Source organism: Cygnus olor, chromosome 4 (assembly GCF_009769625.2).
Source record: "Cygnus olor isolate bCygOlo1 chromosome 4, bCygOlo1.pri.v2, whole genome shotgun sequence".
Lineage (NCBI taxonomy): Eukaryota > Metazoa > Chordata > Aves > Anseriformes > Anatidae > Cygnus > Cygnus olor.
The window spans coordinates 14472195-14486246 of NC_049172.1; the positions used below are offsets into that span (position 1 = coordinate 14472195).

Below are 14052 nucleotides of genomic sequence, written 5' to 3' on the forward strand. Positions count from 1 at the left end.
TTAAAGAGTTGTCTCCCTTGATTTATATCAAAATGTATTTTACTGTGACATCTTTCCCTCTCAGTGCTAAGCTACATATTGCAAAATCTCCCTGTTTGTTATTAGAAAAAGGTAGAATTTGGAACACATTTAAAAATCAAATTAGGAAAAGTCCTGTCTTCCAATAATTATTTATTCACAGGCTTATCAGTGCATGCCTTAAGTGAAGGGCCAGATTCTCAGCAGTGCCAATTAGCACACAGCAGCACGTTGCAGACGCAGCAGGGCTGGATGAGAGCCCTCCAGCCTGCGGGGAAGCTCTGGTCCAGCCGTGCGCCGAGCCCCGTCGTGGGGCTGCTGCGACTGCCAAGAGCTGAAACATCTTTCCCAGATTGCAAAAAGCTCTGCAGGAAGTGGGAATGTGACCCAGAGAGCTCCCATCACAATACCCTTGGAAAAATGTGTTAATAGGCAGCACTGAGGCGTGCCAACCTGCCGCGACTATCAGAGGCTTTCTCCAGAGCCTGTGCTGGAGGGGATGGGTCCTGTGCAGCCCCTCTCCGTGGCACTGGGGCCGTGTGGCCTCACGCTGGGACAGGTGAGCTGATGCCAGAAGGGATGGATCCTGCCACAGGAGAAGGGCAGAGCACCGAGGCTGGAGCAGCCCTTCCTCAGGCTGGGGAAAATTACCCTTAATGGGAAGGGAAAACGTGCCTCATTAACAAAAGGCATTATGTGCTTGGCAATGTTTTAAATGGGTTAAATTATCCAGGAGACTGTGGCTAATACCTATATTTAGGTACCTAAGTAAAGCACCCACTCTTGCTCTTCCTGACCTTCAGTGTTCACCAGAGGTGACAGAACACAGCTGGGAGTATGACTCTTTTGCAGAGTTCACTATTGACTCAGGTTCCCCTAAGTTCTGCTTGCTTTGGCCATCCTCACTATAAAGGTGCAGACATTTGCAAAACTGATCTGATAAGAATGAGCTGATAACACCTGGCCAAATCCTCATGCACAGTTTAGGGGCTCTAGATTTGTAGAAACCTCTTGGCCGAAAAGCCTGAATACCAAAATGAGGCAAGGAATACATTTTCTTCCTCTGTTCACTATCCCCATAACTCCCCTGGTAGTGTATGCTGCTTCAGGGTCATCTTCTAGGACTCTGGAGAGGCCAAAGTCGGACACCTTGCAGACTAAGTTGCTGTTGATTAGGATATTCCTGGCAGCGAGATCCCTGTGCACGTAGCCCATGTCAGACAGGTATTTCATTCCTGATGCGATGCCTCGCAGCATCCCGACCAGCTGAATGACCGTGAACTGCCCATCGTTCTTCTGCAAAAGGAAGGAGACACTGGATCAGCTGAGTGCCTCTGCACCCTCAGCATCGAATGTGCACAAATAAAAATGCAAAGGCAAGTCTCCAGGGAAGAAAAAACGGGGAAATTAATAATTCATTACTCTCATGCTCTGACCATGAAGCTTTTCAAAGTTTCATTGTTTGGATAAGCATCTCTAGAGACAAAGCTAAGGAAATGTAGTTCTTTTAACTGGAGATCAAGGAGAGAGCTATTTCCAATAGTGACTGATGAAGAGATTGCTACAGGGAGTGAACACATGTAGCTCTGTGCACAAAAACACCAAGGGCGGACTATCTCTGAGTCAGCCGACTGGACGATGCCAAGTTGCTTCTCAATCTTACCTGCAGAGGTCCATGTGTGAGTATCTGGGGTAGGGGCTTTCCCTGTGTTACTATACTACAGTCCCAACCACGTCCCCTATCCTCCCTTTTCTAGGTCTTACGTTTCCTGAAAAGCTTTGACATGTCTGGGTTTTGCCATGATGCAGCATGGATGTGCTCTTGAAATATCAACAAGATTTGCAGGATGAGTCGACCATTTTGGTGCAGCAGACTGCTTTTGAGAATGAACACAACAGTCTGCAATTTCTTGTTACCTGTTTGTATCAGTGCACAAACCATGTCCTTCATCAGCTGTATAAATAGAGGCCAAACAGGTAACCGAGTTACTCCAGCCTCCAGACAGCAGTAATGGCTGGATGAGCACCCAGCAAACATCTTCACTGATGCTAACCTTCTGCAAAGAGCACCAACTTTAACCGAGATCCCCCTGGAAATAAGGTCTAAACGTTACCTTTAAAAATGTATCCAGAGAGCCATTCTCCATATATTCTGTCACTATCATTACCGGTTTGCCTGGAAAAAAGAAGAGTGCAAGACCATTAGCGGTAATTTACTTAAAAACATGAACAAAAATAAGGTCTTTTCATAATGCTTCTGATGTGAATATACAGCCGCGCAACAGTAAATCGAAAGTGAGACGCTACTGTCCCAGCAGGATGCCCACACTTCTTGCCCACAGGTATGGAAAAAGAAGAATCGAGGAGGGGAAGAAAGGGAAATGCTGTATTATGGACAGGGGATCAACTCCTAGAAGGGCTGGATGACATTTGTTGGAGAGGTTGTGAGCACCAAACACTGCGTGCTGGGAGACACAAGCAGCTTTGCTGCAACTACAATTTCAGGAAGCTCTTTGCTGTGCTGATTCCTTTTTTCCTTCCCTAAATAATAACAAGATCTCTTCCCAAGATGTGGACTGTACTGATTCAATGAGGTAGTAAAAAAATAAAATAAAAGTTCTTAACAAAAGACCTGGCATTCTATTGTTGACAGGAATAATAATGTTTTTCCAAATCCATTTGATTAATTTTCATGCCCGAGTCATTTTAATGGTAATTATATATAGTTTTTGCTCAGTTTTTATATCTAATTTCTCGCTAGCTTGCCACAATGGCATAGCAATAATTAATGTGGTGTGCTCCAGCCCTTGTAAATTCAATGAAATCTTATAAGAACATGTAAATTATTTTTTATTTAAATCAATTTGCATTAGCTAGCATGAAGCACAGACAAAAGAGGAGCTGTCAATTATCTGTAAAGTGCATTATAAATGTCTTTTGTAAAAATGATCAACGAGAGCTGCCACATGTCATAACATGCACGTGAAGGTAAATGCTCCTAAAAACCAGTTCAGGCTTTACCACTAAGATTGATCTTAATCTTCCCACTTTCCCTCTGTGTTAACTGTTTGCCTAATTTACTGTTTAATTATCTACATAATAAAGATAATTGTGAACTTGTCAATCAAACCACTCATTGTTGTGCAGATACTACCTTCGCAGCAAAAGGGACTTGTGCTGCTTCAATTATTTAAGCTAATACCGCAGCTATTGTCTGAGCTCAAAGATTGCCAGAAGTATTATTTTTGAAATGAGAGATGCACCTTGGGGCCACGAATAATATCCTGTGTCCCAGACATTACAGGCCCCATCTTCAAGGATGGCAGACTCACATCCACATGGAGCTGAGCACACAGAAGAGCCTCCATGGCTGAGGAGATGCTGTGTGCTATGCAAGAAAGGAGACCCCACGTATGTACGTACCCTCTTTCTACACTGAACAAGTGTTTGGTGATTGCACCTCTTCTCTACCAGAAGTTTGCCCCAACCTGCAGCAGTGCAGCTTCCCGTTATGATAATCCTGAAAAGCCACTGGGGTTGCAATGAGGCGAAGCTGCTGCTTTTAGTCTGTATGTGCATTGGCAAGGTATTTCTCTGCACTGTAAATGAGTGATTTAAGGTAAAACCCAGGTTCCTTAAGTCACCTGTCATAAAATCTCTGCAGAGACGGTGCTGCTATTTATGACGTGCCCCGTCTAACGCCAGACTGCAAACTGACTGTACCGTGGGGTCCCTTATCTCGAACACCTAAAGGCAGCACTGCAGCATGACTGGCATCTCGTTATGACACCACCCTGAGGGACCTCCTTCGGGTTCCTGCCTTGGGCTTCCATCCGAGAAAAGAAAAGAAGACTTCTGGCGCTTACGTCTCATTATCTGACTGCTGCAGGTTGACAGTAATTGTGGAATAAATTAGCCCCATATCCAAGAGCATGGAAATAAAGGCACAAATAGAATAACTTGTCAACAAAGTAAATTAAAAGCAAACACTGGCCCTTCTAACAGGCTGGTCTGATCCTCTGTGTCAGCAGGGCTCCCTCCTGCTGGTGTTACGGGGCCATAAAATGTGCACAGATGTCATTCTTACCCACGTACGCATTGTCAGAGCAATGGAGCAGGATGATAATGAAAACAGGACTGCTACCTCTGTAAAGCAGAAAAAGCTAAGGGCTTGTCTGCACGGGGACAATGAAGACAATTAACCCAAATTAACTAAAGGTGGGCATTTGAAGTGATTAGTTAAATGGCATTAAGGCCCTGCATGGATATTCTCATTCAGAATTAAAAATGGACTCATTCAATTCAACTTCACTACTTCCAAAGTAAATCATGATGTATCAAAGACATTTTATGCTAAAGATCTGAACCTACAACAGTGCAATGACTGGTTTGCTGAATGGAAAGAAAAGTTAAAAAGTGGTTTGAGATAGCATCACAGTCTAGGATTCATAACGGTCGTTTTGGTACATTCAGAAGAAAAGAAAACAAGCTGAAAAGATGCTCCAGAGGGTTGCATGTCCGATGAAAAAATCTCAAGTGTGGTAAACAAGCATTTCCTGAGCTAACGAGGAGCTCAGGGTACGTGCACCCCCTGCATCCAGACCCCAGTCGCTTCAAGTCCAATTTAGAAGTGGCTCTGGTCCAGCAAGGAGGGAAAGGGTTTCCAGCCCCTCCATGCAAAAGCTGCCATGGTTTGCATGGAAAAATTCAATTTACTTTGGAATGGGGACTGAAGAAGAGGCAGGCTGAGTAACTGCTGAATCCCCTCACCTCTGGCTCAATAAATGCCGAATTAAACAAATGCGATTTCTAAAGGGGAACAGCTCCAACAGGACAGATGGAGGGAGAACTACTGGGGATGTAAGTGGGGGGCTAAGGATCTCAGATGGAGAGGGGACTCTTAAATACCCATCCTGGTCCTGTGATTATATCCTTGCTAAGGAAACACCTCGAAACACAGCCATTAGGGAGCATCAGCCAGAAGAGCCCAGGGCACGGTAGGCAGAGAATCCCCTTGGCTTGCTGGACTCAAGTCTCTGCAGGGAGCTAAAACCTGGATCTATGCTACCTTTGATACCTTGACCACTCTCTGGAAACTCAGGAAAGCAAGGCATTCCTTCTTCCTCCTCTACACCATTTTTGACTCATCTTTGAGGAAAACATCTGAAATTCGGAGCCACGAGGTGTTCAATGCAACTGCCAGATCGTATGGCTGCGCTTACTGCTTTCCCTCAGCCTCCCTCTGGCATTTATTCCCAACCCCAGTCCCCAGAACAAATCCAGGGCTTTCAGTGGGGCAGCAAAGCCCCCAGCATTTCCTTGCCCTTCAGAAGTGATGGCTGCTTTAAGAAAAAATCAGCTCACTAGGGAGTTACATCCTCTCCAAAAGTTGGACTCCCACTGATCCCCTGAGGCCCTGGCAGCCAGAAAGGCTCAAGGCCGTGTCAGCAGCAGCTTTTATGGATCCAGGAACGTCACTCACTTCCTGCCCAATAGCCCACATCCCTTCAGGGCTAGAAATAGGAACTTTCTGTCCAGGACAGACAGGCACAGGGAGGCTTTTATGCATAAAGGACTACACAAGGTGATGCTGTTTATTGACTTTAATTCTCCGCCTTCCCTGAGTCCTGCCCCAGTGAGCCCATGGGAACTCAGCCAAGTGCCCTCTCATCTTCTCCTGAAGCCAACAAAAACTTCAGACTTTAATGTGCATCCCTCACCCTGTAAACTGACCTCTCTGGTTATTTATTTCTTTTGTTTAATGCACTCAGCTCTGCGTGCTGGGTCAGACGATCAATGTACTGCTCTTGGTGGGGCATGCAAGGGGACATGTCCCTTAGATCAGGACACATGGCAGGGACATAGTCCCAGGGCAGAGCTGCTGCACGGGCTGTGGGGTTCTACAAAAAACCACATGCTGTCACATCCAAATCCATACCTTGGCTTTTTCTCCCCTGCCTTTATGCAATTAATTTTTTGTAGAGACCTGTCTTGGTTATTAGGAAATGTAATTTCAAAGAAAAATACAAGAAAAGGCTGTCGACTGCCAACCAGCCTCAATTCTGAGTATTTTATAAGGATACAAACAGGACAAACAGCTAGTGTCTTTGTATCTGCTTTATTGCAGCTCTGAAAAAGAGCTGATTCTGGAGAAGTGCCTCTGATGAACGACAATTGGTACTAATAGCAGCCACACAGTCCCAAATGCTGGCGCTTAAATTGCAGCTTCTAAGCTCCAACATTAACAGTCATGAAGGCAAGAGGGGAGACAGACATTCACACTTGTGAGGCTAGCCTTTCTCAGGCTAGCTCAAACACTTAAATATATTTTAAAATGAAGAAGGGGTTACCAACAAAAAATCCTTGGTGCAAATAACTTAGCTGGGCTTATTTCTATCTTGGAAAGATCAGGCTCACATCAAGTACACTGAAAAATGCTATAGGGAACCTGTGGGTCTGTTTGGGGGGGGGGACATCCACGCACACTTGTGCCCCTCCAAATCCTCTAAGGCTTTCAAATGGAAGAGCAACAACACCTCTGTAGGTTTCCCGCAGCCCTCCAACCTCAGCAGCACCACGCTGACAGCCAAAGAGGTGTGGGCTGAGCACATTCAGACGTGCTGCCCTGTCCTCCATCCTTACGTTTAATGCATACACTAATTTGGAGAAGAACTGGCCTGGGAAGTTTTGAAGTCCATTTTGCTAACTGACCTGCCAGACCCCACTAACTCTTGTGCTGAGATGTTTTCCCAGTCATTTCACATTTTCCCCAGGCCCTTGCCCCTCTCATATCTATATGCTGGCATCAGGGACAACTCTTGCTATAGGCATCACTAGCAGATTCCAAGCGGAGCTCGTCTTAAAAATGGTTTTACACAGTCTTGTTCCCTTCAGCTATGCTCCCTTTCTTCTTCCCTGCTTCTGGGAAACATAGCTTCAGCTAACTTCTGTCCTTGCTCACATGCCCTGTGAGCAATCACTGGGTCCCATCACTACCCTCCCTGTGGGCCCCTTGGCCAGCACTTTGCTTCAGAGGTGTTCTTGAAATATTACAGCCAGAAACCACCAGGGGTCTTCTTTCCTTTTTCTCTTTTCTGCCAGGGAAATTGGTTCCCATTTCTTGGCACTTCTCTGCTCACATTGTGCCTCACACAGTTTCAAAAGTATAGAAATAAAGGCAGAAATAAGAAGTGAAGCTGCTGCAAGCGCTGAGGGGATGGCTCGTGTCACTGTATTCAGAATGGTCCTGAGTGGCCTCATTTCAAGAAAAAGATGTTGCTGAACTTTTGGAAGGCTGAAGTCACGCAGCACACTCCATTGGTACTCAGACGCCCTAAGCTTATTCCTGTCTCCACCACCTACTCCCCTCTCTGGACATGGCCAGGCATGGCATAATCTCAGACCTTTGAAAAGGGACTTTCTCTTAGACCATACATATTACGCCTGGCGACTTCACATTTTCATCATTTCAGCTATTATCTATCCTTTTTAGCTGAAAGAACACTGAAGTCCTTTGGGTACAAACTCCCTTAAGTTTGGCTATCTGTTCCTGGACCTTCACAAAGTGTGGAAGTTCAAGCAAGGGGAGTTTTCTGGGGGTTGAGAATCGATAAAACACACACTCAAAACTTGAGCTACACAATGTTTCCTCTCCCAAATCTCCCATAAGTCAGAGTTCAGAGACAGCAGCCCTCAGCAATCTGTACCTACTTTTTGTGACGACGCCTTCCAGGTGGATGATATTGGGGTGATCGAACTGCCCCATAATACTTGCTTCTCCCAGGAAATCTCGTCTTTGCTTCTCTGTGTAGCCCACCTTCAGGGTTTTGATAGCCACTGGAAATTCGCGTTTTCCCTGCAATTTCAGCCGCCCGCTGCAGACTTCTCCAAATTCACCTTCAGGAAAAAAACAAGCAGAAAAGGGATCAGAGCATGCCAAGGAATGCTTGGAACATGCCCGTCTACAGGATACAGCCCATATTTATATAAAGCTAATCAAAAATACACAGGCCTGTCCCACAATCATGAATATGGAAAGCAGAACATCACAGTGATCATCATCTCAAATAGCCAGCAAACCACAAGCCAAATAATTCATAAACAGAAAAAAACTAGGAAGCTGCAAATCCTGGTCTTTTAGAAAGATAACCAGAACTGAATGAAACACTCCTGCTGATGGATTTTACCCCCAAATCCATAGGCGAGCTATTCCAGTATTTAATTTTCCTATATTTAAATAGCTATGCTCTATATTCCTTTGGGCTTTTTCTCATTTCATGATGTTTTTCTTTACTAGATGAAAGACTCCTGTCATATCCTATAACACTGCTCTGTGCAGATAGCTGTAAAACACAAACCAGTTGCTTCTTAACCCTCCTTTGGTAAGTTAAATAGATGGAATGCTGTTAGCCTCTCACAGCAACATATATTTTTATAGACTATACACCCTTTCCAATTTACAACTACTTTTTTTTTTTAAAGTAGCCTAAATGGATATTTTCCTGGTGAACAGTAAATTATCTCCAAAAACACAGTGTCAGAGGATGCCAAATATTCCTAACATTAGACGTGAGACCAAATAAACAGCTTCACTTGAAAGAAAATGGAAACTGATTCTTATAACCAAGGAAGTTAAGTGCTTTGGGCTTTGGTTTGTATTTTTTCTTACTTTTTTTTTAAAAAAAATCTCAGATGAGTTCTCATTCTTAATTTTTGCTTCAATACTGACCTTAATAGAGGAGGAGAAAAAAAGTTAAAATGGTGCAAAAGAAACTGAAAATTAATGACTCATTTTCCTTAGCATCCATAGAAATAACTCATCGTGGGCCAAACTTGACAGTGTTCTGCCATTTTTAGTTCAATCACTGAATTTCAGAACTGCAGGCAATGACAGCTTTGTCCCTGGCTTCTGCTGGAACAAGGGTATGCTCCACATAACACGCCGAGTGCCTAACAGCACACATATTTCACAGCCCTTCTCTGATTTCTAGCATTAGAAAAGTCATCCCTCCATGCTGCTAAGGGTCACGAAACACATTTCCATACCAGCTCCAATAACTCTCTCGATGGTTATGCACGAAGCTTCTATTTCCTTGGCAAACTCGTGGACGGCTTGATTAGGGTCCTCGTAGGTGTGGGGGTCAATGTAGGTTCTTACTCCAGGCAGTTTAACTGCAAACACAAATTACAGCATTAACAGCAGGGCTGTGACAGACAAGGATAATGCCTATTCCTGTTCCTTGCCGGAAGATACGGCAGCAGGGAAATCTATTTCTCCTGAAAAAAAATGAATAGATAATGCTTTTTGAATGCTCTGTGCTCTGGAACACGGTGCAAGCAAGTATTTTCAGAAAATAACATTTAGTTTGTGTGTGACACACGTCTCATCGTATTTAAAAGAACACATGGCAGTGCTCAGCTGGAAGGACAAGCAGCTAAAAAATCCTCTCAGTGCTGCATAACAGGCTGGCCCTGGGCCTGGTGCAAACGGGTGGCGTCAGGAGACCTCGTTTCAGGGCTGGGAATCGTTAGAGAGTGCCTGGGTGACCTTGGGCAGGCAGATCTGTCTTTGCATGCTGCGGTGCCTCATCTGTAATTCTTCCCCACCGCAAAGGTTTATAAAGGCTTTGAGGTATCTGACAGCGCTGGGACGAGCCTTGTCAGCCAGACACAGCCCGAATAAGCAGCCCTCCTGCAGAAAGGGTACGCCGGGAAGAGGAGTACCGAAATGCAAAATGCTGAGGAACAACTTGCAAAGCAAGTTGTGGTTAATGGAGAGCTGCAATAAATTCTGCCCTACCAGTCTCATATTAGCTAATCAATCAGGCACGTTATTCAGATGGAGCTACTGAGATTTAAATGAACAAAATATTGCAGTACAAAGCCTGTGGGTTGTAACAGTACAAATATAATCAATACCAGGCATTTTCTCCAGACTCGAGGAAAAAAGAATTTCATTATCTGTATTATAAGTTTTGTTTTGACAATCATTAAGGCTACTCACATGAAGGACTGCTCATCAGTCTAATAAGACAGCTACATTACACTGTGGATCTTAATTGATTTGCTTCCTGCTGCCTTCATTACATAGCACTAATGGAAATTTGACTTTTGCTCAAGATGCATTTGCCTTTTCCACCCCAAAAGGCACTTTGCTATTACACATCCAGAGATCCACAACACTTTATGAAGGAAGGCTTTTCAAGGCTGGCTTCAGATGTACAGTAAGACTGGTAGTAACCATGATACGTACGATTTAGCATCACCATAAAGGTCTATAGATTCAGATCAGCTTACAGGTATTAACACGGCATTTCTGAAAGCATACTGGGAGCAAGAAGTACGTATTAATTCCTCACACCTCTGCATAGGCATCCAAGGGCAAGGAGTAGCTATGGGCTTGGTCCTCATGGCTGGCTGGGATGGACCAAAGGTTTAAAAAACAGGTATTCTGGACAAACACATCCAGACCACAGTATGTAAGCTGTTACATGCCAGCCAGGCAAAATTAAGAGCACCTTGAGTCACAGTGTATACCCCAGCACAGTGAAACAAAACAAAATTGTTCGCTAGGCAGATCCACTGCAAACAGGGATCCACTTTGCTCCATCCTGAAAAAAAAATGTGCAGGCATGAATAACTGGGCAGGTGTAAGGACTGTTCAAACACTTACACCTGCACTCAGGTCTCTGTGGGGCTTGGAGCAGGGCCAGATAGGGACTTTCTGAACAATAGAATTAAGTGAATTCTTTTGTGAATTACCAGGAAAATGGTTTCTGAAAAAAAAAAAAGCACCTCTCACTTGTATTTCTCATTACCAGAGAGAATCAAACTCACACATATACACGTTCAATCTTTACTCACTGTGGCCATTATGAAAATGCATCTTTTCTTCTTCTGGATCTTGTTTAGCCTTGCTATAACCACATCGCCTGGAAAAAACAAAAGAAGAACACTTTTGTCTCTGGTATAACAGAGCCCCCCTCATTACCTCAGTCACACAAGGCACAAAAACCCAGAACAGCGATGAATCCGACCTCTCAAGTGGCCGTATCACTGCTGTCCCAGTTTTAGCTCATCAAACTGCTTGCAATTTCCCTAACGGGATTCAGGGCCCAAGGCCCACTGATTTTCAATTGGACTTGTGCTTCTAAATCCCACTGATGCTTCTGAAAACTCCGCTCTACCATACATTTAATTTAGCTATTATTAAGAAGAAAAAGCAAGAACAGGAAGGACAATGGGAGGGGAATGGGATGAAACGTTAGAGTTGCAGAAGTGGGAGCTCCTGGACCTCAGAGCCAAGACCCCAGCTTTTGCAGGTACCATCTTGTTTGTGTTACATGGTCCCTTTACCCACTGGGCATTTGCAAAGAACTTCAAATTTAGGTATTTGTGAAACAGCCTTGTGCCAACACTAGCATCTTATACACATGCAAAATGGTGGTGCAAAAAAAAAAAAGCCTCTTGGCTCACTGCCTTCAAGGGTCTCCTAGATACTCCTGGCTCTGATTAGGTTTCCTGCATGCCTCCTGCCTTATCCGCAGGAGCTACCCTTCATGCAATCCCCTCTGACCAGCAGCAATAAGGATGGAAGAAAGCACACAGTCACTGCCTGACCTATCTTACTCCCACGTTAGTGTCAGGCAGTGCACAGACACTGCTGAATCCCACGATGGAGCTGCAAACACAGCCACGTGGGAGTCACAGCTCTGCCAGGGAATCCTCCTGTTAGCCTGTGGCTGCTCTTCCCTGACTAAGCCCCCAGCCTTCTCACTGGGTCTTTAGGAAATGGCATCACATTAGCACCAAGTGGCTGCTTTGGTGGCATTTCTGAGACCTGCTTCACTCCAAGAACCGCTTAGGAAGCTACAGGGTAACCGCACAGGCAAGGATAACCGCTACATACACACACACACACACATATTTTGAAATATGGGGAGGTATGTAGGATGCACATATATCTGCCAGTCTTTCCAAGGACCCAATATGATAACCAGATAGAGGAACTGAGTCATCCTTAAATCAGACCACGTGGACATGCGACATAGGAACGTTGTTTGGAAGAGTGAAAAACCTGCCAGCAATGCCTGCAAGGCAGTCGGTGTGCAGCTGCATTGCCGGGTGTCACACCTCTGACATGAAGCCCCAGGTTACCATTTAAAGCTGAGAAACTTGGGAGTTTTCTCTTCCATTACGCAGGATTTTGGGACGGGGGGAGGCACGTGCTCCAGCACAACTCGCAGCAAGGAAGAGCGTACGATTAGCAGAAACAAAACTACAATTAGGAGGACACAGTAATAGGCATCTGCATGAAACATGTCCTCAGCGGGAAGTCCTATTACTGCGAACTGCTGTCTGCCTGGTTGCAAGGGGCCAAGCAGCCTTTCGGCTATAGGATTTTGGCACTGGCTTTGCGAAATGACCGTGATTAAAACCAAAAGGTCAACAACAGGACGTGGGCACTGCCACTGAGCCAGCCCTGGCAGGACCAGACCCCATGGGGCCGAGGTCCTGGGGTTAGTGCCAGCTTACCTCTAACAGGAGGGAGATGTGTGCCAAGGTGAGAGGAGAAAAACCAGACTGCAGGGATTGTGCAAGCATGGGGAACGGGTCGATACGAGGTGCAGAAAAGACCGGGGAAGGCTGACAAGCAATCCAGGAGCACAGGCAGAAAGATGACAGGGCCAACGCATGGATCGTGCTCGATAGAACAGCCAGGCCGTCCATGCAGGGCACAACTTCAGCGGCAGTGACAGAACCACAACCAAGCAGCGACCATCGCATTCCGGATGCAAAACTGGTGAGGAACAGCCTGGAGACACAGCCTGGTTAGCCCCGCTTTGGTGCTCACGGCAGGGCTTGTCTCCTTGCTCTTCTCCTAGGGGTCCTGCCTAATGAGCTCCAATCTGAGCAGTGGCTGTATGCAGAGACCCCCCCAGCAAGGGTCATTTCAAAGGGTATTTTGGTATTTACGATCCCTGGGTGAAAATGGATTCTCCTCCTTCATCATACCGTCTCCCCCTGGAAGTATAAAAACTAAAGGTCTGAGTCTCAGTATCAATTCCCACTTCTGGCAACCCCCATTTTTGATTCTGTGAGTTGCCATAAGTTCCATCAGTTTCCTGCAGAAGTCATTTTCTGCACTGGGGTGCATGCATGAAAGGGGTTTCGAGGTATATATTCAAAAAGTCAATTTCCCTCTTAAAAACACACAGATGTTTCAATTCATCGTTGTCCTACCAAAAGCACGTTAAAATTTCTCCTGCTCACCTTTTAAAGCAAATGCCCTTATCTCTTTCTCAGGTTTAGAGTGCTTCACCCATAAATGCATTTTTCTAACATGACCCTTTTTACTAACTGCATCTCCCGATGATTCAACCATCAAGAGGAGGAAAGGGAGACGGAGAACACATGACCACTGGCATGCAGTGCTCTAAGCGTACCTTCATGTCAAGCCGTTAGCGTTTTACTGCACGGGGATGCACTCAGAAGGCCCATGCAACCAAGTTGCCTTGGCTGTGCCTCTCTAAGCTGCTAACACATACAGCAGCACATCACATTAGCATACAAAAACCCAGCTCTGGAACCCCAAAGCATCATTACAACAAGCCTCAACAAGAGCCACCAAAGCAAAAGTTGCAGCTGATGGGAATACACTGAAGGCAGAATGGGCGTCACTAACGAAGCTTTCTGCACGACCTGCCCGTTACTGTCATTTGGTGCCCTTTACACACTTAATTTTTTAAGCGACCCAGAGAACCAGGCCATGCACTTGCTGGCTGGGGCCTAAATCACACTTCCATTCTGGGCCTTCAGCTCTTTTAGATACCACAAACTAAAGAATTTTTTTCACGCTAACTAAATCCCAGAAAAATCTGCTATTTCAACCTTAAGAGTCCTGATTCAGTATGTGAATCTAACCAGCAGATAAAATTACCTAAATGTTCTGGTTTTGCAATACAGCTTTTTGAAAAATCTCCCACTTGTTTGGGAAAATAATCCATTTCTGCACGTGCATTTGCTCTTATATGC

The 14052-nt window shown here is 45.1% G+C and overlaps 1 protein-coding gene across 1 annotated transcript in view; it reads right to left on the minus strand.

Moving 5' to 3' along the window:
- The window catches only part of EPHA5 (EPH receptor A5), a 198413-nt gene that overhangs the window by 18890 nt on the left and 165471 nt on the right, over positions 1-14052 (minus strand). The window contains 5 exon segments of the mRNA XM_040555646.1: positions 1105-1314; positions 2133-2194; positions 7729-7914; positions 9064-9189; positions 10882-10949. Coding sequence (XP_040411580.1) covers positions 1105-1314; positions 2133-2194; positions 7729-7914; positions 9064-9189; positions 10882-10949 — 652 coding nt within the window.